A 19087-nucleotide genomic window follows, 5' to 3' on the forward strand; every position below is an offset into this window, starting at 1 on the left:
TACATGTAGACATGTTTCCCGTTCCCATCAATGATAAAATAAATTATTTTCATACTTGTGGTATATTAAAAAAAACTAAAAAGAATGCCCTGTCCCCAGTCAATTAAACATGCATGCACAAACACAGATTCCCCATTCACCCTGCAGGTGGTCTTTGAGGGTCCCGTGCAGTATCTTTGCTTTTCCTAGGACTGCACCTTCCTGGACTAAGATCTGGGATTCCTTTGGTATAGCTACATTTATCACTGTGCCACCGCTACTCTGTCTGGTTGGTTAGCCATCATATCTATACTGAGAACATGTGTGTAGGAGTGTTCTCAGTCCTTGTTGAGTCATATAACATCAGAATGCCTTAGGCAGCGGATGATAAATGGTGATGAGGAACTATCATGGATGACCAACCTCTTTGTGGGATGTACCATGGACAGATAGAGAAAGTTGGTAACATCATGAAATCCTACCAGTGGCTTAAAGGCTGACTTAAAGGACAGCACAGAGGGTCTGATCATGCCATCATCAGAACCAAGATCCATGGAAGCAGGAGTCTACCACAGCCAAGAAGACCCAAGTTTTAGCCTGTGCAAAGGTGCCCTGGAGACTATCCAACAGCATATAGCACGATGTAATGTGCAAGCTGAGATGGTATACACTGAGACGGATAGTGTACAGGAAAATGTGTGAAACATGTGAATTAGAAGTCTTCAACTCCTGATGGGAGATGACACTGAAGGTGGTTGGGGACACCAGCGCTAAGGTACTGTAGGACTTCAAGTTCCAGACAAATAAACAGCTGCTGGTCAACCAAACACACATAGTGATGGTTGACAAGGAACAGAAGACTGCAGCTGTGACAGATGTGGCAATCTCGGTTGAAAGTAACATCAAGAAAAAGGAGCACAAGAAAAGAAAGAAGCACCATGGGCTAAAGGAAAACTGGAACAGACGTGGAAGTCCAAAGTGGTTCGAGTGATAAAATAGAATAAAGGCATTTGGAGCAAACTCCAAGCTGGAAGAGCATCTCTAACAGATTCTATCAGAGGTCTCTGTCCTGTCTCAGAACTGCTGAGATACAACAGTCTTCAAACGCTCAGGCCAAGAGGCTTGAGAAAGAGACACATAGCACCCCCTACAGGGGTGACAGGGAGATGCCTTCTCCGTGCTTTATTGGAAAAGACAAATGTATATGCTCTAAATTTTTAGTGGGGGATGTCTTTTACCTGTAGATGGTATAGTTTCCATTAAAAGTGATGTGAATCTGCTGGTATATGTGCACTCATTTGCCACTTCTCACCCTTTGCTCCTGTTGTTAGAATGGATGCTATCCATTATAAGAAGAAGGCTTAATATCTTGAGTAGGGGGTGTTAAAATCTGAACCTTTCTGAATTTAGAGTCACACTGAACATTTGAAGACAAAGTGTGGTTTAAATGCGGGTACGCTAAGTGCATACTCATCACACGACTACCACGTCTCAGTGTGATGAATGTCTGAAAATTCCAATGAGTAACAGGAAAACCCAACTCACATCTCAGGGTTTCTAACCATAAAGGATTCCTTATTTAAATATACTCAGTTTAAAACGATTTTATATTAATTTTAAAATATTAATGATAAATAATAAATCATGTAATCACATATAAATAATTTATTTGTCAAATGGGAGTCTGGGAGTTAAAAGAGAAAAAAAAAAGTGACAAAACTGACTCACCTTTTGTATCAGTGATTGATTTTTATAACCCAACAGGTGTTTTAGATTTTACACAATAGTTCTGCTGTCATTTTTTACTTTTACTGGTAATCTATATGTGTCTAAATATGTGATGAGGCTATAGTGTTTATTATTAATATGATACTAGTGGTGCTTTAGTGGTGTTTCTAAAATTGTCTCCTTCATGTTAATAAAGTGCACAAATATCTATAACATCTTTGAATATAATGCATTTAAGTAAATTGTCTACAGTGACCTAAAGAATTATGAAAGTAACCGATTATCGCATTTTTGACAGTGGCAACAGAAACTATGTAGACTAGCTTTGAGATTATGGCACAGTCTTATGTTTGGATCATGTTTCACAGATGCTACCATTGACTAATGGTTCTATCTTAAATATGATCAATCTGTCGCTCTCCGTGTATTTATACACCACAGAGTAGTGTATAAATTCAATAACCAGTAACTGGATTTAATCAACAGTAACAAATTTGAAACTTCGTCTCTCTCCCATGTGTCTCCCTCTGCTCTCTTCTCTTGCCACTCATTAAACTGAATTGAATATATGTTTCTAACTTAGTGAGGATATGCGATATATGACTTTTTTTTTCAACGATTAAAATGATCATTCGTGATTTTTTTACAGGCACGTGCTAACATGATGCACAAACACCGGTGTGGACGTGCCGCTGTGCGCATCTTCCTGCCTCCCCTCCTCCATTGAACGCAGCACGCCTTCTGATTGGTGGAAACTAGCAGGAAGAGAGGAAGAGGACTCAAATCTTGAGAGCTGTCAAACTGGGCTACTCGCTAACCTTCCATCACACGAGCTCACATTTAGCAATCACCCGCCTGTTGCTTTGTAGGAACGTTTGGGGTTTCGGTGAAGCCCGGCTAAATCTGAGACCGTTGCTTCTGCTGCCTTTTAGGAGGAGTCACTTTCCCCGAAGTTCCCGGAAATACAGCGTAGAGGACATTGGTGTGAGGATGGCTGCGTACAAGATTGTCCTGATCCGCCATGGAGAGAGCTGCTGGAACCAGGAGAACCGCTTCTGCGGCTGGTTCGACGCGGACCTGAGCGAGACCGGGGAGCAGGAGGCAAAGAGGGGAGGACAGGCCTTGAAAGGTACGGTATCAGAAAATGTCAAGGCCTAATCGGGCTTTCTCTCGGTCACTGGATTAAGCCACAGCAAGCCGGTGCTTACGCAACTTTGTTGAATGGGGAAACCGGTGGTAGGCCCAGTGCGGCAGAAGGGATGGAGTCATTTCACGGGTTGTCCCGCAGTCTGCTGGGCCACACGGTCACTGCTTCAAATTAAATGCTACTGGAGTTTTTTTCCATTAGCTTCTCTCCCACCGGGGCAGACGGTTTGGCGCCTCCTGGTGCAGCAACATAGCCTCTAATTTTCATTCAAAGAAAGCAATTCTTATTTGTGGTGTTCTTTAACCACAGAAGTATTTTGGAGAGTCATAATATAATTAATTTAGTCTTTGACGATCTTAAGTGTATTTGTATTTATCAAAAATAATAATAAAAATCCATAGCTTTTAGAAATGAGCATATGAATTAAAACTGGAGCATATAACCAGGCCAAAGATGCTTTTGTTTCCAGAGGGCAGAATATTACTGTTTGCTGAGTCAGCATGCTGGATTCACACACACACACACACACACACACACACACACACACACACACACACACACACACACACACACTCCTGCTGTTTTTTTTATGACCTAAAAATCCCAAACAGGCACATCTTGCAGTGTTAAGTCTGCCAGTGCCTTGCGGCCCCTGACCAAGAAAAATCACATGCAACTGATAAAAGAAGGGCAATAAAACATGAAGGTATCTATTATTTGATCCTGTGAATGGTAGCTGCAGTAGTATTCCTTCATGAAAAATATGACAAACTGTTTTGAAATACACGTCTCAAAATGTCATCTCTATTTCCCCTCAGATGCTGGCTATGAGTTTGACATTTGCTACACATCTGTCCTAAAGAGGGCCATCCGCACTCTGTGGTTTGTCCTGGATAGCATCGACCAGATGTGGCTGCCCGTCCACCGGACCTGGCGCCTCAACGAGCGTCACTATGGTGGTCTGACTGGGCTGAACAAGGCTGAAACGGCAGCCAAACACGGGGAAGCCCAGGTCAAGATCTGGAGGCGTTCTTTTGACATTCCTCCCCCACCTATGGATGAGGGACATGACTATTATCAGACCATAAGCAAGGTAACCGCTTGGGGAAATTATGACAAGTTGACTCTTTTCGTTATTGCTTCAATGTAACCCTGCGTTGCTGAAACTATTTTGACAACACCGACTTCTTCTTTTTCCCTGTAGGACCGACGTTATGCTGACCTGACAGAGGACCAGCTCCCTAGCTGTGAGAGTCTTAAGGACACCATTGCTCGGGCACTTCCTTTCTGGAACGAGGAGATCGTGCCACAGATCAAAGAAGGAAAGAGGGTGCTGATTGCTGCCCATGGCAACAGTCTCCGTGGCATTGTCAAGCACCTGGAGGGTAAGGAGTAGAGGAGAAACTTGTGAAACATTTCTCAGCACTAAAAACACCTTTCAGTGTTATTTCACTTACTATGAGTCAACAATGAATTGGGTTACCTGCTAAACCTTCATAAAGGCCAATATTTGATCCATCCATTTGGGTTTTAGGGAAGTCAGAAATTAACTTATAGACAAGAGTGTAGAGTTATTAGCTGTTGCAGTGGGTTAAATAGCAGATTGTTATTGGTCTAGGTGGCCACATTCCTAATAGTGCAGACACCCAAGTTTATGACTGTGATAACTTGAGAGTTACACAGTGTTGTTTTTTGAAATTATACCATAGAGGCATCTACTAAAAATCTCAGGCAAGTTCGAGTCCTGGTGACCTTGACCTCAAGGTCAGAGGTCACCAGGAGCAGCACCATAGGAGCAGCTATTAAATTTTTTTGAGTTTGAATCTGTGACCTTGAATTCAAAGTCAAGGTCATAGGTCACATTTTCTGAAAATCTTGTAAATGCAATAACTCAAGAAGGAAGTCACCTAAGATTTTCAAATTGATCTAGTTGCAGGCTGAGGGATAGGCAGTATTTTGTGTTCCAAGCAGGTTTATTTTAGTTCTTAAGTTGTGAATTTTAATGTAACAGTTTAACAATCATGTGTTTATCTAACAAAGCTATCATCCGCTGTTACGCATTTTAACGCGGTCTAAAGCAGCAGCAGCTACATTGAAATGAGTTACAGCTTTGTGTCTGTCATTGTTTCATAGGTATGTCAGAGGAGGCCATCATGGAGCTGAACCTGCCAACAGGCATCCCCATCGTGTATGAGCTGGACAAGAACCTGAAGCCTATTGGACCCATGCAGTTCCTGGGAGATGAGGAGACTGTAAAGAAAGCCATGGAAGCTGTAGCTGCTCAGGGCAAAGCCAAGAAATAGACTTGTCCTTCCTTTGGGAGTAAAGATCAATCATCTGCTTTTTTTTTTTCTTTTTCTTTCCCCATCCAGTTTTGAAAGGGTCATTTACTGTTTATGTCATCGCAGACTTGAGCACAGGTAGACACACAATGTGCACTTTATCTTAATACCACCCATTTTTCACAAAAATGTACAATCTGATGTTTAATTTGACTGCTCTTTACTTTGTTACATACTGAAACACACATTTCATTATTAGACTGTGGATATAAGTTGTAATGTGGTTTAAGCACTGACCAAATATAAATTAGGGACCAGCAAACGCACTACCCCAGCAGAGTTCCAAGTATTCTTTCCAATTTACAATCCATGTAGATGAAGCGCAGCGGAAAAACCTACAGTTACACTGGCTATGTTAAAGTGTGAGCAGACTTGCTCTAGACTGCTGAATATTGTTTGCTGTGGCATTGTGCTTAAAAATTAATAAATGTTGTGAGTCATTATGCAGTGTACTGTGTGTGATGTCATTTTTTTTTTTCCAGGACAACTGCACTTTTTTTTTTTTATATGGTAACTGAGAAATTTGTCTCAGTAAAAGGCAAATATTGAAATGCACTTTATCCAGTTCCCTCACTAAGTAAATGCAATTAGCAGAAATGAAAAGTTTGTTTTAATTGCCTTATGTGATAGTCCTTGTATTCACACTTTTCTGTCACAGTAACTGCTACTTCAGCAGCTGTTCTGTTGGTTAAACACATTTGTATTTCTTGTATGCATCCATAGATCAACACGTTTCACACGAGACTCTGATAACGAGTTTTGTAAACTGCAACCAATCGAAAATGTGAGAGATTGTTTTAGTTTGTGGGATTGGGGGGGCAAGTTTTTTTTTTTCTCGAAGGTTTGAGATGCACCGTAACAGAGGACTATCATAAACATGATTATTTTGAAGAAATGGCTCCTTGGTGGCAATTTTCCGATTATATGATGTTTTTAAAATCATGCTCAGATAAAGAGATTTTCAATAAAATAATCTACAATTAAATTTACATTGTAGGGAAGTAATAAACCTAGTACATCCCAATACTGTAAGTAGCTAACTTTCATAATAGAGGTGGGTAGATTGATACCAATATCGATCGTATCAATAAGAATGCTGGTACTGGTGTCAGATACTTTAGCATCAGATTGCTACCAAAATCTGCAGTATCTCACTGACGTATTTCAATCATGTACCCGCCCATGTGTGGCTCAACAATCATGGCGGATCAACGCATTTTGTTCCGCTGACGCTAGTGACTCTGACCAATCAAAATCTTCCCAAGCCCTTCGTCCTAACCAATAGGCTGCCTACGTTCACCTCTCGAAAACATGTCGCCGATGAAGCTGTGCGTTCCCGGTAAGTCCCGTAATTTTGTCTCTAAAAGCGCTTAAAAACTAAATATACCGGTGTGTAGATTGTATTTTGGGATATGTAAACAGATTTAACAGCTTTAGCGTCATTTTCTATTAGAAAAGGAAGTTAAACGGCATTCCGAGCGTGTGAAACCCTGGTCATTATTTCCAGCTGCCATGCGTGGAGTAGGCTTTGGCTTCCCGTACTTGTAACGCTGTAGTAACTTATTTTATAATCAATCACCTGTTGGATCAGCTGACTGTCAGATGGAGTCGGGGTTTTCAGCTCTACCGTATCATGGTCTTTTACCGTATTTGCAGGGCTGTGAGTTATTGACTTTGGCTTTCCACTGCTGATGAGACGCGATCCGCAGCCCTGCCCATCTCCTCGGGCAAGATAACGCATTCCTAAGCTTTGTTTTGTCACACCCGTGGGAAAGCTGCATGTCTATCCGGCGCATGGCAGTAGTGAACCTTAAATGAGTTGTCAGCAGGAGTAGCATTTAATTTCATTCTAATTACGGTTGAAAAAGCGCAAAGTAGCAAGATAATTAATTGTAGTGCAAGAAAAATGAAGGGTAGTAATGTGTCACATGACATAAATTATGTTTTGTGTTTTAATCTTATTGTCCATGATGTGTTTTGTGCTTAAGGGTTGCAGATACATTGTTAGTCCCACAATGCTGTTACATCAAAGCATCCTCAGTTAGTCTCTCAGTTTCAGTTAGCAGATGATAACCAAAATAAGGGAAACTATTATTATTGTTATTATTCTTTAGTTATATATTATATAGTCTATGTTGACAATTGTAACAAAATATTCTGTTACAATGCTGGATGCTTATATTAAACATGGACAAAGTTTTAAATAATGATATGTACAGATCATCCCTGTAAGCCAGTAGCTCATTTTCAGTTTTTATTCTACGGTACTTCTGGATCTTTGTTTTGTCCTCAAGAGAGGGAGGATGTTCAATCTGTCTGATAAAGATGTCAGATAAAGATGGTTGATGGAGATGTGAAAAGGCTGGGTTCAGATATGGAGCCAAGCATAAGATAAAGATTATTTTTGGTGATGACTCATGCAACAATGTTTTTATTTTAATTCATTTTTTTAGAAGGAACAGTGCATCTCCAGAACCCAAACACTAACACAACATCTATGTCTTTTTGTTTGTACTTAGGTGACAAACTATGCAGCGCGGAAGACTGTATTCCTGGCACAGGAGTATACCTGCGACATGGCTACATATACTCGTCACTAGCAGGCTATGTGCTCAGGAAGAATGAGGGAGAGGAGGTAAGGGGTGTGGGTAAGACAGGGGAGGGGAAAGTTTGTTCAGCAGTGAGACAAGTACAAATGCCAGACTAAAGGTATTTTTGCAATGTCTGTTGACGTGAGTGAGCTGAACTAGTTTTGTTAATGTCTTAAGTGATTTGTACATCATATGGATAACTTCTACTGGGATTATTTTGTCTCCTTAGTTACCAGTGATTTCAGTCGTGAGGGAAACAGAAACACAACTGCTGCCAGATGTAGGCGCAATAGTCACCTGTAAGGTATGCAATAGAATAAGAAACTGTTACTACCGCTGGATGTTCTGAGTAAATATTCGTGCACAGTTTACAATCTGTTTTATTTATTTTTCATTTAACAGGTAACCAGCATCAATCCCAGATTTGCCAAAGTCCACATCCTTTATGTAGGTTCCACACCGCTGAAGGACCGCTTTAGAGGCACTATCAGGTAACCACAAAAACTGAGCCAGTTTTTGTCTAATATTATACTGGAGACTGTTCAGTACAATTCAGTTTTATTTATACAGAGTCAAATCACAATAACAGTTGCCTCAAGGTACTTTATATTGTAAGGTAAAGACCCTACAATAACACAAAGAAAACAGAGAAAACCCAACAATCATATGATTCCCTATGAGCAAGCACGTTAGCGATAGTGGGGAAAGAAAAACTCCCCTTTAACAGGAAGAAACCTCCAGCAAAACTAGGCTCAGGAAGGGTGGCCAATAGGATAAGATGGGGACTGATTATTCCAGACCTTGTATGTGAGGAGCAGGATTTTGAATTCAATTCTGGATTTAACAAGGAGCCAATGAAGAGAAGCCAATATACGAGAAATCTGATCTCTCTTTCTAGTCCGTGCCAGTACTCTTGCTGCAGCATTTTGTATTAACTGAAGGCTTTTCAGTAAGTTTTTAGGAAATCCTGATAATCATGAATTACAGTCGTCCAGCCTAGAAGTAATAAATGCATGAACTAGTTTTTCAGCATCAGTCTGAGACAGGATCTTTCTCATTTTGGAAATGGAAGAAAGACATCTTACATTTTTGTTTAATATGTTCATTGAAGGACATATCCTGGTCAAAAATGACGTCTTTAAGACATTCTCGTAGTTTAACAAATTGGTGTGCGCTATCTGGCTTAATAGATAAATGAATGAATAGATAAAGTCTAGTGTCATCTGTATAACAGCGGAAATGTATGCTATGTCTTCTAATGATACTGCCTACGGGAAGCATGTATAATGTGAACAGAATTCTAGAATGGAACCCTGTGGAACGCCATAGTTATTCTTCCTATCTGAAGAGGACTCTCATTTACATGAACAAATTGCAGTCTTTTAGATACGATTCAAACCGCTGCAGCGCAGGACCTTTAATACCTACAGCATGCTCTAACTGCTGTAAAAAATGTTATGGTCACAGAGATGTGTCCACTGTCAGAGGCCATAAGAAGCTCAATTGTAACCTTCACTAAAGCTAATTCTGTAAAGAAACTGTTAGAAATACCAGGTAGGTAAGAATGAAGAAGCCTTTTTAAAGTTGCTGCTATCCTATGATTGGACTTAAACATACATAAAAATAGTAATTACTGCCTCCAGATTTTAAGATGAATTCAAAAACACATTTTTTTTCTACTGTTTTTTTTTTTTCCAAAATAAAAATTCATCTCATTGTAATTCTCACCAGTACTTGCCCAGCTAGTCTTATTCAAATTCAAACCGATGAGTTGATTTAAAAACAACGAAATAAACTCATTAAAGTCTCTACTTAAACTCCAATATATGTATGCCAAACTTTCAGACTGCTAATCATGTGAGATGGGCCTGAGGCGGCCAAAAGCAGGACCTGTTTTAACCCTCTCAGGCTCAAATTAAACTTTTTGTTGCTAATGCACAACCAAGTCCTGCAGTGGTACTTCTGAGTAAAAAAAACTCATAAAATATGTATGTGGGGTAATCAGGTTGTTAGTTTTTAACTGTTGCAAATCGGCAACGCCTGCCTCGAGAGGGTTAAGGAGGTGGTTGTAGAAAATGCTCATAGCCGCTACCGTACAGATCTAACTCCAGCGTGAGGCAGGGTTTTATGGACATAATATTCTGGCCTAAACACAAACTCACTCTCTGTTTCTCTACAGAAAAGAAGATGTGCGTGCAACAGAAAAAGACAAGGTCTGTTTGAATTCCTGTTTTCCACTCACATCTTTCATTAGTTTCTTCTGCATATAATAATTTTTATTAAAATAAGGTGACATGTTTATTTGTAACCGTTTTTCTTCCTTGTTACAGGTAGAGACATACAAAAGCTTCAGACCCGGTGACATCGTCTTGGCAAAAGTTGTATCCTTCACATTATTATGCCGTCACTGGTGGTTTTGAACCAGCGCATGCTTGTCATTTCTTTTTCTTTTTTTCAACATTTACATAATTGTGGACTCTGAATTCATTCCCCAGGCTGAGACTGTCAACAACAAGTTTTCCTTTTTTCATTTCAAAATGTGCTTGAGGGAGAATATTTGTCACAGTCAAAATAACCCCTGTGCCAAAAATGTTAATAAGAGTGAACGATGAATGACTGGAAAGTATGCAGGTCATATGTAACTTTTATTTCTTCCTGGAAACACATCAGGTCACCAAGACACGGCTTAAAAAACAAAAACAAAACGTGATGTGTAACATGTAAACGTTTCATCATCTGCCTTTACAAATTCACCTTTCCATTTCTGGAATAAGAATTTTTTAAATCCTGATTTGTATCCATTGATAAACCTTGACGTGACTGTGTCAGATTTCTCTTGGTGATGTTCAGTCTAACTACCTGTTGACAACAGCAGAAAATGAACTGGGAGTGGTCGTTGCACACAGTGAAGCAGGTAAATATCAAATGCATAATATGGCCATTGGCCTTGAAGCGCTGGAGAATTCCAGCACCGTGCTGCACAGAATACTAGCACCCTGTTGGACCACAAGGTGGTGCTATCTGATGGATTATCTTTCTACAGAAAAGCATTTGTTAGGTTTGTTATTGCCACTTGAAGACTGTGACAACACATGTGAGAAACATGTATCAGTCTTCTTTTAAACTACCACTGCTTTTTGCAGAATTATAATTGTGCCTAAGTATCAAAATGTCTGATTCACTAATCTGTTAGCTGTGAAGTAATTTATTGTTGGTTAATAATGTAATCTTGATGTATTTTTTTTTTTTCACTCTGTTTTTCTGTATCCCAGGTGCTCAGATGGTTCCCATCAGCTGGTGTGAGATGCAGTGCCCACTTACGCACGCCAAAGAGTTCCGTAAAGTAGCGCGAGTGCAACCCGAGTACCTACAAGCATGAGTCTGGAAATTCCTTCCTATCACAAGGAACGCACAACCCCGCCCGTCTGTCCTTCAGTCACTCCTGTCAAGTAGCTTCCCAGCTCTGTTTTTCGATGCTATCTGAGTAATGATTCACAGATTACTTCTGGTTTCGCGTGTCTTAAGTGTCTTGCAGAAAGCTGTCTTTCATCTGTCCATGCTGTTTATTTAGTCATCTTTTCATTGTGTTGGATTAAAACCACTGAACAGAACAATTTAGAAAAAAGTGGTTAAATTCCAAACAATAGCAGGTGTTGTTAAATCCACATGCCAGAAATGTGGGTGTGAAAAATTGCCTTTAAATTTTCTGACAGCAATCATATTAGAACTGTATCAGTTCACTCAACGTGTTGCATTGCAGCTGCCAAACTGTCACAAACCTGAAAACTGAAAATTGAGCAACTAGCCAAATGCAGGAGTCACTTAGTTTTACTGTTAAGTATTACAGTTAGAAATGTGGCAGGTCATCGGGTTGGTTAGTCGATAAATGGATGGATCTTTGACATAAAGACAAAACTGGACTCTTTTATATCCATTTTATATCTGGAGAGGTGAGAAAAGTGACCCTGATCCAACCAGAAATACTACATAGGTAGCAATGTAGTTTTTCTGCTGAGATATCCATGCAACTAACCTGATTGGCCACGTTCATAAAAGTGAAAGACTTTGAGCTGAAAAGACTGAGCTCTTTTTTTTTTTTTTTTTTTTTGTTCCTTTAAAACTTTTCAGTTTCTAGTAAAATAAATGTGATTAAAAGAATGGAATACTGAAGTACTGCATACGATAGTCAGATATTTTTGATTTCCAGCATATTAACTCAAAGATTATAAGCGAAATACAAGAAAGCAGTAATACTAACATTTTCTTTGATATATACTGGACTTCTCTTATTCTTTCTTTACTGTACAGAAGATGTGCAAGAATGAAATAAAACGACTATCCAAACCATCTGTGCAAGGTTTCCTCTTTACACACATTCATAAGATCACAATGAGAATTTTGATTACTTCCACATTGCTTTGCAAATTAAAATCATTTGACAATTATTATATTCTGTGTTTTACAATTTTGTGGCCCATGCTTTTGTAAACAGACCGTTAACACATTTAACTCAATATATTCTAACCGAACTCTTTCTCAGGTGCACCATGCTGGCACTGGGTTCATCAACCCTTTTGGCTTCTCAAGTGCTTTAATTCCTTTTCACATAGAATCTACAAGGTGTTCAAACCGTTCCTCAGAGTTTGGTTAATGTTAACATGACATCATCACGAAATTTCTTCAGATTTCTCTGCTGCACATCCATGATGGTGAATCCCGTATTCCGTGTCATCCCAAAGGTGCTCTTTTGGATTGAGTTCTGGAAATGGTGTGTTAGCCTGCTGTTATCTTTGTACACTCTGATCATAAAGGGTTGGACATGTTCAACAATACTCAGTTGGTACTAAGAGGCCCAAAATGTGCCAAGAAATTATTTCCCCACACTGTTTCACCGTCACATTCAACCTGAGCCACTGATACAAGAGGATGGATCTCTGCTTTCATGTGGTTTACTCCAGATTCTGACCTGGTAGTGACTGACTGCCTGGGTAGGATTCAACATCTTGTGGATTTAAATGCTCTTATATATACCTCAGTTGTAACAATTGGTTATTTGAGTTACTGCTGCCTGCAGCAAGAACCAACAAAACATTTTCACCTAGATCTGCCACTCACTGAATACTTCTGTTTTTCTGCACCATTCTCTGTAAATCTGAAGAGATGCAGGAAATGTTATGCAGGAAAATTCCCATAAACAATCACGTCACTCAACATCACTTGAATCACCCTCCTTCCTCATTCTGATGCGCTGTTTGAACTTCAGCAGGTGCCTTGACCATGTTTACATGCATAAATGCGTTGAGTCGTTTCCATGTGATCTGCTGATTAGATATAGTTGCATTAACAGTCAAGTGTATCTAACAAAGTAATCAGTAAGTGTAGATGTCTCATTGTGATCTTTCCCCAAACGTATATGTTTCACTATTTTACAAAGTAAACAGTAATCCTTAATCTATATAAAATCCCACAAACTGTTATAAAATAATGAGCTGCTCACACATTAAACCAGCCGCTTGTTTTCCAGCTGTTGGAGAAATGTTTAATATACAGTATATACAACTAACGATGTGTTTTTCTTTTTTTCACCAGTGTACATTTGACTTTCTGCAGGATCAATTCTACAGTAAAGCTGATTAAACAAAAAAGTGTGCCAATTAAAACACTATGTACAAAAGCTTTGTAAAACCAAATCTTCACTCGTCAATCATCAAAGCGAACTGATCGACATGTATTGATATCAATTGAAAATTTCTTATTGGACGGTGCAGTAAACCCAAGTCCCGCCCCCCTGTTATTAAAGTCCATTCTGCGCGAGTGGGCTCGTTCAAACTCCCCCAGAAGGCCTTGCTGCAACTGCTGCTGCGCGTCCTTCCCTAGTGCCATATTTGCTCCACCAGTGCTCGTCGCCGCCGGCTGGAAACCCTTTTTAAAGCCCCCCATCAACCGGAGGAACTTCTGCTGTTGTTCAGAGCTGTTGAACTGCGCCGTGCTCCACTGGCCCAAACCCTGCAGAACAGAAACAAAAGTTCATAAACATTAGAAATGCATTCAGGAGTAAAGTTTCCACATTTAAGAACCTTCTTCTGCTTGAAGACTATAATTCTGTAGCTACAGCCACACTAAATGCATCGTTTTCTCTCCCGTCCACACCGAGACGGCGTTTTCGCTGATGGAAAACGCAACATTTTAAAAACGCATGCATTTGATAAAGGTGCTTTCACGTCGCAGTGTGGACAGCAAAAGCGGAGACTTTCTAAAACGATGACGCATGTTAGTCATGTGATGCAGTCATGTGACCAATTAAACAAAGACACCGGAAGGCATTATACAGCAGTTGTTTTGTTTGCTCTCAGTTTTGACAGCCCTATTAAATATTAATATCAGTCTGTACATGCTCCAGATAGCTTTTCTTCAAATTCTTTAACTCTCACTCGCTTTTGCAACTTTGTACTTTTGTGTTACTCGCAGCAACAACTCCACCTCATTGTTAGTCCATTTAAAAAACTCAGTGCTTTTCCTCAACATTTTGCCGCCACGTTTCAAAGAGCTGGAAAGTAAATAAGCGGCAGACAGAAATGAGGCAGGTCGAATCGTCTTGCGTTTCACGCATGCGCAGTACCGGAACATAACCGTTTTCAGCCGTTTCAATGTGGATGCACAACTCTGTGAAAACGGCTAAAAACGCCAGTGTGGACGCGCAGGGTTTTCAGACGAAAACGCCGTTTTCAAATCTATCCGGGCTAGTGTGGACGTAGCCTTAGAAACTTGGGATTATTTGTTTTAAAAGATGGGGGCATTTGGCAGGTAGAACTGATCTTAAAGACGTATGTGAGCATTGTGAGAAGTTTTTTGTTTTATTTTTATCTTCACCCACAACAGTGTCTTCCTTAGATAACCCCGTATGTCTCATCTCTGTTTACCATTCCCTTTTTTTGAGTCTATCTGCCATGTTAATTCATTAAAATGCATTGGTGTTGCACAAGGAAGGGCATCTGACATAAAAACTCTGCCAGATCAAACATGCTGAGCTACGTGCTGTGACAAACAAGTGCTCCTTCATTTAAAGGCATTTAAGACACGGGGAGTTTGCATAGTGGTATTCTTTGTAAAAACAAAACAAACAAACAACACTAATACCGACCGTAGGTTTGACTGTTTTGTCAGGTTGAGAGGCCTTGTCGATCTCCATTTGTAAAGCCTGTCTTCTTTCCTTTAAGACAAAAACAAACAAAACAAAACAATCATCAAACTACACTGCATAAAACACAAAAAGCATTCTGATTTGCTTAGCTCTGGTAAACTCATTTTACATCGTGGGCCACATACAACCCACTTTGAGCTTAAGTTAAAATACCCTTTCTGACAGTGTAAAGGTATTTAACTGCACATTTAATCTCTGAGATATCTCAATATATGAGGAAGAAGAGTAATTTAAACATTGTCTCCGCTTTTCAAGATGATAAAAAAAATGCTGCTCCTGTAATTATAAAGTGGATTTTTTTTTTGTTGATTCCCAGAAAACTTCCTATTTTTGTAATTTATTTTTACTGTGGACACGCTTAAAAACAGACACCTATAGCTGTACATTGGAACTAAATAATAAAAATACATAAGATTTAAATAAAAAACACATTTAAAAAAGCTCAAAATAACTAAAACAAAAGCTAAAAAAAGAAAAGAAAAAAAAGGAAAAAGTGTTTTAAAACGAGTTTTAAAAGTAGACAGTGAAGGGGCCTCTCCACCTGCAGAGGCGACTGGGCACGATAGAAAAAGCCTAGTCGCTTCTGCGCTTCCTACTGGATCTTGGTCAGCTGACCTGAGACACTGACAGGGTGTGCAGGGATCAGGAAGTGCAGAGAGGGAAGGTGGGGCAAGATTGTGAAAGGATTTAAAAACAAACGTAAGAATTTTAAAATGAACTCTAAAAGACACAGGCAGCCTGTGCAGCGAGGCCAGGACAGGGGTGCAGCTGACGCGAAAGTAATGACCCACTGACTCAGTGGTCAGTGACGTCAGACAGAAACTACAGTTTAACAACTTGAATGAATGTGTTTCCTTGGACCTTACGTGATATATGTCACATCTTGCTCATAGTACATAATAATGTCCCTCAGGGAATGGTTGATGTGACAAGGGCTGCTAATATAAAAGTGGCCTGTAGAAGAACAGTGTTTCCTAAATTTCTGAAGGACTACGTGCATTTTGAAACATGCCAATTCCTGATTATGGCAATAAGTTTCACACATCAATCTACGGAGAGATAACGAGAGCTCTGTTGACCTGATTGATGGTGATCTCATCAGTGTTTCCACTCCTCTCTGACAGGAAAACCACGTCGACTTGGGGAGACTCCTGAAACTACAGTTCATAAAAAGCTCATACACTGTTCATACCAAATAAAAAGCATCCAGGCACACGGCTAACAACCTGAGAGAAGCGCACTCACCTCTGGGTCTTCCCGTTCTTGTTTGATGTTTTTCTTCTTTTTAGCAACAGGTTCAACTCCAGAGTTGCTCGTGCGTTGCACCTTAGCAGAGCTCTTTTTCTTTTTGCTCTTCTTCTTGTCACCAGCTTCGCCACTCTGCTCATCCCCCTGAACCTCCTGTTTGTCTTCTTCCTCTTCACATTTTACCTTTTTTCTTTTCTTCTTCTTTGGCTCTTCTTCCTCTGCATTGGTAGACTCCACAGTAGCTATTTTACATTTACCCTTTTTTACCTTTTTCTTAAATTCTGTCGTTACTTCATCATCAGTAGTAACAATAACACTGTTTGTTGATTTCTCTTGCTTTTCACTTTTTCTAACTTTGTCTGATGCTGCGTTGCTCTTTTTGTTTTTGCCTTTAACCTCTGTTGTTTCTACTCCATTTTCTTCTTTAGTCTCAGTTTCTTTCTTTTTCTTCTTTTTTATTTTTACGTCCTCGTGTTCGATTTTTTCTAACTTTATGCCATTTTCAGCTGCTTTAGCTTTCTTTATTGTTGCTCCTTCCACAGTTAAAGGGCATTTTTGTTTTTTCTTCTTTTCTTTTCTTTGCCCTTCGGTCGCCTCTGTGCTCATATCTAAAGCATGTTGCTTATCTTTCACTTTCTTGGGCAGACTGTCTTGTTCCACTTGCTTTTCTTCCTCCTCTTCTTTTACCATATTTTCTCGTTTTATTTGTGTAGACTTATTCTTTACGTTCTTCTTCTGTTTCTTATCCACTTCCTGCTCTTTTACTAAAGTATCTGCAGTTTCTACATAAGCCTCGCCATCAGCCAACACCTTATTTTTCTTCTTCTTTTCTTTGCTTTTCACCTCAGTCTCCTCTGTGCTCATATCTAAAACCTGTTTTTTCCCTTTCTTGACTTTTTTGGGCAGATTATCTTTTCCCACTTGCTCCTCTTCCTCTTTCACCATGTTTTCTTGTTTAATTTGTGTAGACTTATTTTTTCCTTTTGTCTTCTTCTCTTTCTTTTCCACTTCCTTCTCTTTTACTAAACTCTGTGTAATTTCTCCTAGACTCTCACCATCTGCCAGCAGCCTCTTCTTCTTCTTCTTTTTGGTGACATCTTGTCCATCAGTGACCTCAGAGTCATTGACATCATCCAGAGAATCTGTTTTCCTCTCCTTCTTTTTCTTATTTTTTTCCTTCTCACCATTTCCGTCCCAAGACCCGTCTTCGATCCCCACAGCATCAGCCATTTTGCCTTTCTTCTGTTCTTTTCTCACCTCTTTTAGGCTGGAATCATCAGCTTTTCCTTTTTTGTGTTTCTTCTCTTTCTTTATATTATTTTCCTCACTCTTCTCTTCCTCCATCTTCATTTTCATGATTTCTGAGTGCCTCTCCTCAGCTACAGGTCTCTTGCTTGACTGGTGAGAGAAAGTTCACTGTTACTTCAAGTTTCTATTCTGCGTTTGTGGAACAGTGAATGACAGAGCAGTAAACACTAACCAAAGGTTTGGCTGGCTCTTTGGGTCGGGACTGCTGATCAATTTCTCTTTGGAGGGCCAGTCGCTTTGCCTGAAGAGAACCAATCAGAACTGGACATAAATATTTGTAATAAAAATGGACAACCCCACCGCAACACTGTTTTGTGTATTGGTTAGCAAGTCTGGATTACTTTGTCGCCTTGTAGCGTTAAGAAGTCAGAATAAGATATTCCGATTAGGTTGGATAATCAGTACCTGATCAATTGTGATTTCAATGGGCTTGTGACAGGACCTTTCAGAAACAAAAACTACGTCCTCATCGGAATCCGTCTGAAACATAAAAGGGAAATATCAGCATCCATTCAGACACATCTCTAAGCTAACCGGTCCATGGTCTCAAATATTTAGAAAAAAAATGAAGTTAAAGCTTTACTAAAACACCAGGTGTTGTGTTTGAATATGTACGTTAAAGGCAAAATAATATATATAATATATAACAAAACTAAGCGATTTGATTCAAGATAAGAAGACCAGGTTTATGCACAAAACGCTACAGGTAACTGGCCACGCTAGCTTATTAGCCAACGGGAGCTTACAGTAAAAAAAAGTTAATCCGATCCAGAACTGAACAGTTTAATTAGTCAGACAATTACACTATTTTGGCACAAGCGCATCGGATATTGTAAAATACAAACTTCAAAAGCGATTTACTTACTTTGCACACTTTTACAATTCACGTGGGTAGCGTTTTACGTTCGCGACCCGGAAGTAGATTTTTCTCTTCCTGCTAGAGACGAGAAAGGAGTCCGTAGCAACGGAGGCGAGCTGCTAAACAGTTTGACAGTTGTTTAATTTTTAATTTTCACTGTTTTTGTTTGTGTTAACCATCAACATTAAAACGATTAAAAAATATTAACTAAAATATGCACAATTTTCAATTGTAACCCAAGTAGGACCAAATTCAGAACTCATAATTACTTTGTCTTTATTTAAACAGACGTATGTAGTTAGATGTATGATTTGCTTATGATAATGTTAAATACCCTCAAGTTATTACTGTCAGTGTCTTTGAGGAAAAGTGACGATGCAAGTCAGCAACGCCTAACAGACGTCTCTTTGAAACATGTCTTGTGATTTGAGGCTGACTTTAAAGCATGATCTCACTTGAAACTTGCAAAATAAATAACAATGCTGTGTATTTAAGGTTATTATGCATACTTTTTATAGTGGGATTTTAGATATGGTTGTGTGTGCTGAATTTCTTGTGCAGGTGGCAGAATTTCTTATGAAATGGCAAGGGGAGTGAGATGAGCCTAATGTGCCCCTGTCAAAGTTGTACTTCCCCCTTTTTGGGTGACATTCCAGTATTGACAATACACTTGTGACAGCAGAT

At 39.5% G+C, this 19087-nt stretch overlaps 3 protein-coding genes across 3 annotated transcripts; 2 read left to right on the plus strand and 1 right to left on the minus strand.

The window, feature by feature from the left end:
• Positions 1-2444: 2444 nt before the first annotated feature.
• pgam1b (phosphoglycerate mutase 1b) lies at positions 2445-5639 on the plus strand. The gene is made up of 4 exons (XM_085277584.1): positions 2445-2836; positions 3673-3947; positions 4059-4239; positions 4988-5639. The coding sequence occupies exons 1-4, from the start codon at positions 2698-2700 to the stop codon at positions 5155-5157; spliced, it is 765 nt and encodes a 254-aa protein (XP_085133710.1). The 5' UTR covers positions 2445-2697; the 3' UTR covers positions 5158-5639.
• An 810-nt stretch (positions 5640-6449) lies between these two features.
• exosc1 (exosome component 1) lies at positions 6450-12131 on the plus strand. Its single transcript, XM_085277586.1, has 8 exons — positions 6450-6535; positions 7716-7831; positions 8017-8091; positions 8190-8278; positions 9967-10000; positions 10118-10168; positions 10617-10701; positions 11060-12131. The coding sequence occupies exons 1-8, from the start codon at positions 6508-6510 to the stop codon at positions 11164-11166; spliced, it is 585 nt and encodes a 194-aa protein (XP_085133712.1). The 5' UTR covers positions 6450-6507; the 3' UTR covers positions 11167-12131.
• A 1226-nt stretch (positions 12132-13357) lies between these two features.
• Positions 13358-18560, minus strand: knop1 (lysine-rich nucleolar protein 1). The gene is made up of 7 exons (XM_085277585.1): positions 18410-18560; positions 17950-18024; positions 17717-17785; positions 16234-17634; positions 16068-16145; positions 14929-14997; positions 13358-13793 (listed from the first exon to the last, which is right to left on the minus strand). Exons 4-7 carry the CDS (start codon positions 17590-17592, stop codon positions 13488-13490), a joined length of 1812 nt encoding a protein of 603 aa, XP_085133711.1. The 5' UTR covers positions 17593-17634; positions 17717-17785; positions 17950-18024; positions 18410-18560; the 3' UTR covers positions 13358-13487.
• Positions 18561-19087: the final 527 nt, after the last annotated feature.

Source organism: Mchenga conophoros, linkage group LG6, assembly GCF_057382185.1.
Source record: "Mchenga conophoros isolate Kocher_MC1m ecotype Shallow Benthic linkage group LG6, M_conophoros_male_GT1.1, whole genome shotgun sequence".
Lineage (NCBI taxonomy): Eukaryota > Metazoa > Chordata > Actinopteri > Cichliformes > Cichlidae > Mchenga > Mchenga conophoros.

Coding starts and splice junctions, on each gene's coding strand:
- exosc1 (XM_085277586.1), top strand. CDS start 6,508: ATGTCGCCGATGAAGCTGTGCGTTCCCG. Junction 10,169..10,616: donor ACATCGTCTTGGCAAAAGTT/GTATCCTTCACA, acceptor TGACTGTGTCAG/ATTTCTCTTGGTGATGTTCA. Junction 10,702..11,059: donor CGTTGCACACAGTGAAGCAG/GTAAATATCAAA, acceptor TCTGTATCCCAG/GTGCTCAGATGGTTCCCATC.
- knop1 (XM_085277585.1), bottom strand. CDS start 17,592: ATGAAAATGAAGATGGAGGAAGAGAAGAGTGAGGAAAATAATATAAAG. Junction 16,146..16,233: donor AAGAACGGGAAGACCCAGAG/GTGAGTGCGCTT, acceptor TATGAACTGTAG/TTTCAGGAGTCTCCCCAAGT. Junction 14,998..16,067: donor ATGAGATCACCATCAATCAG/GTCAACAGAGCT, acceptor TTTGTCTTAAAG/GAAAGAAGACAGGCTTTACA.
- pgam1b (XM_085277584.1), top strand. CDS start 2,698: ATGGCTGCGTACAAGATTGTCCTGATCCGCCATGGAGAGAGCTGCTGG. Junction 2,837..3,672: donor GGGAGGACAGGCCTTGAAAG/GTACGGTATCAG, acceptor ATTTCCCCTCAG/ATGCTGGCTATGAGTTTGAC. Junction 3,948..4,058: donor ATTATCAGACCATAAGCAAG/GTAACCGCTTGG, acceptor TTTTCCCTGTAG/GACCGACGTTATGCTGACCT.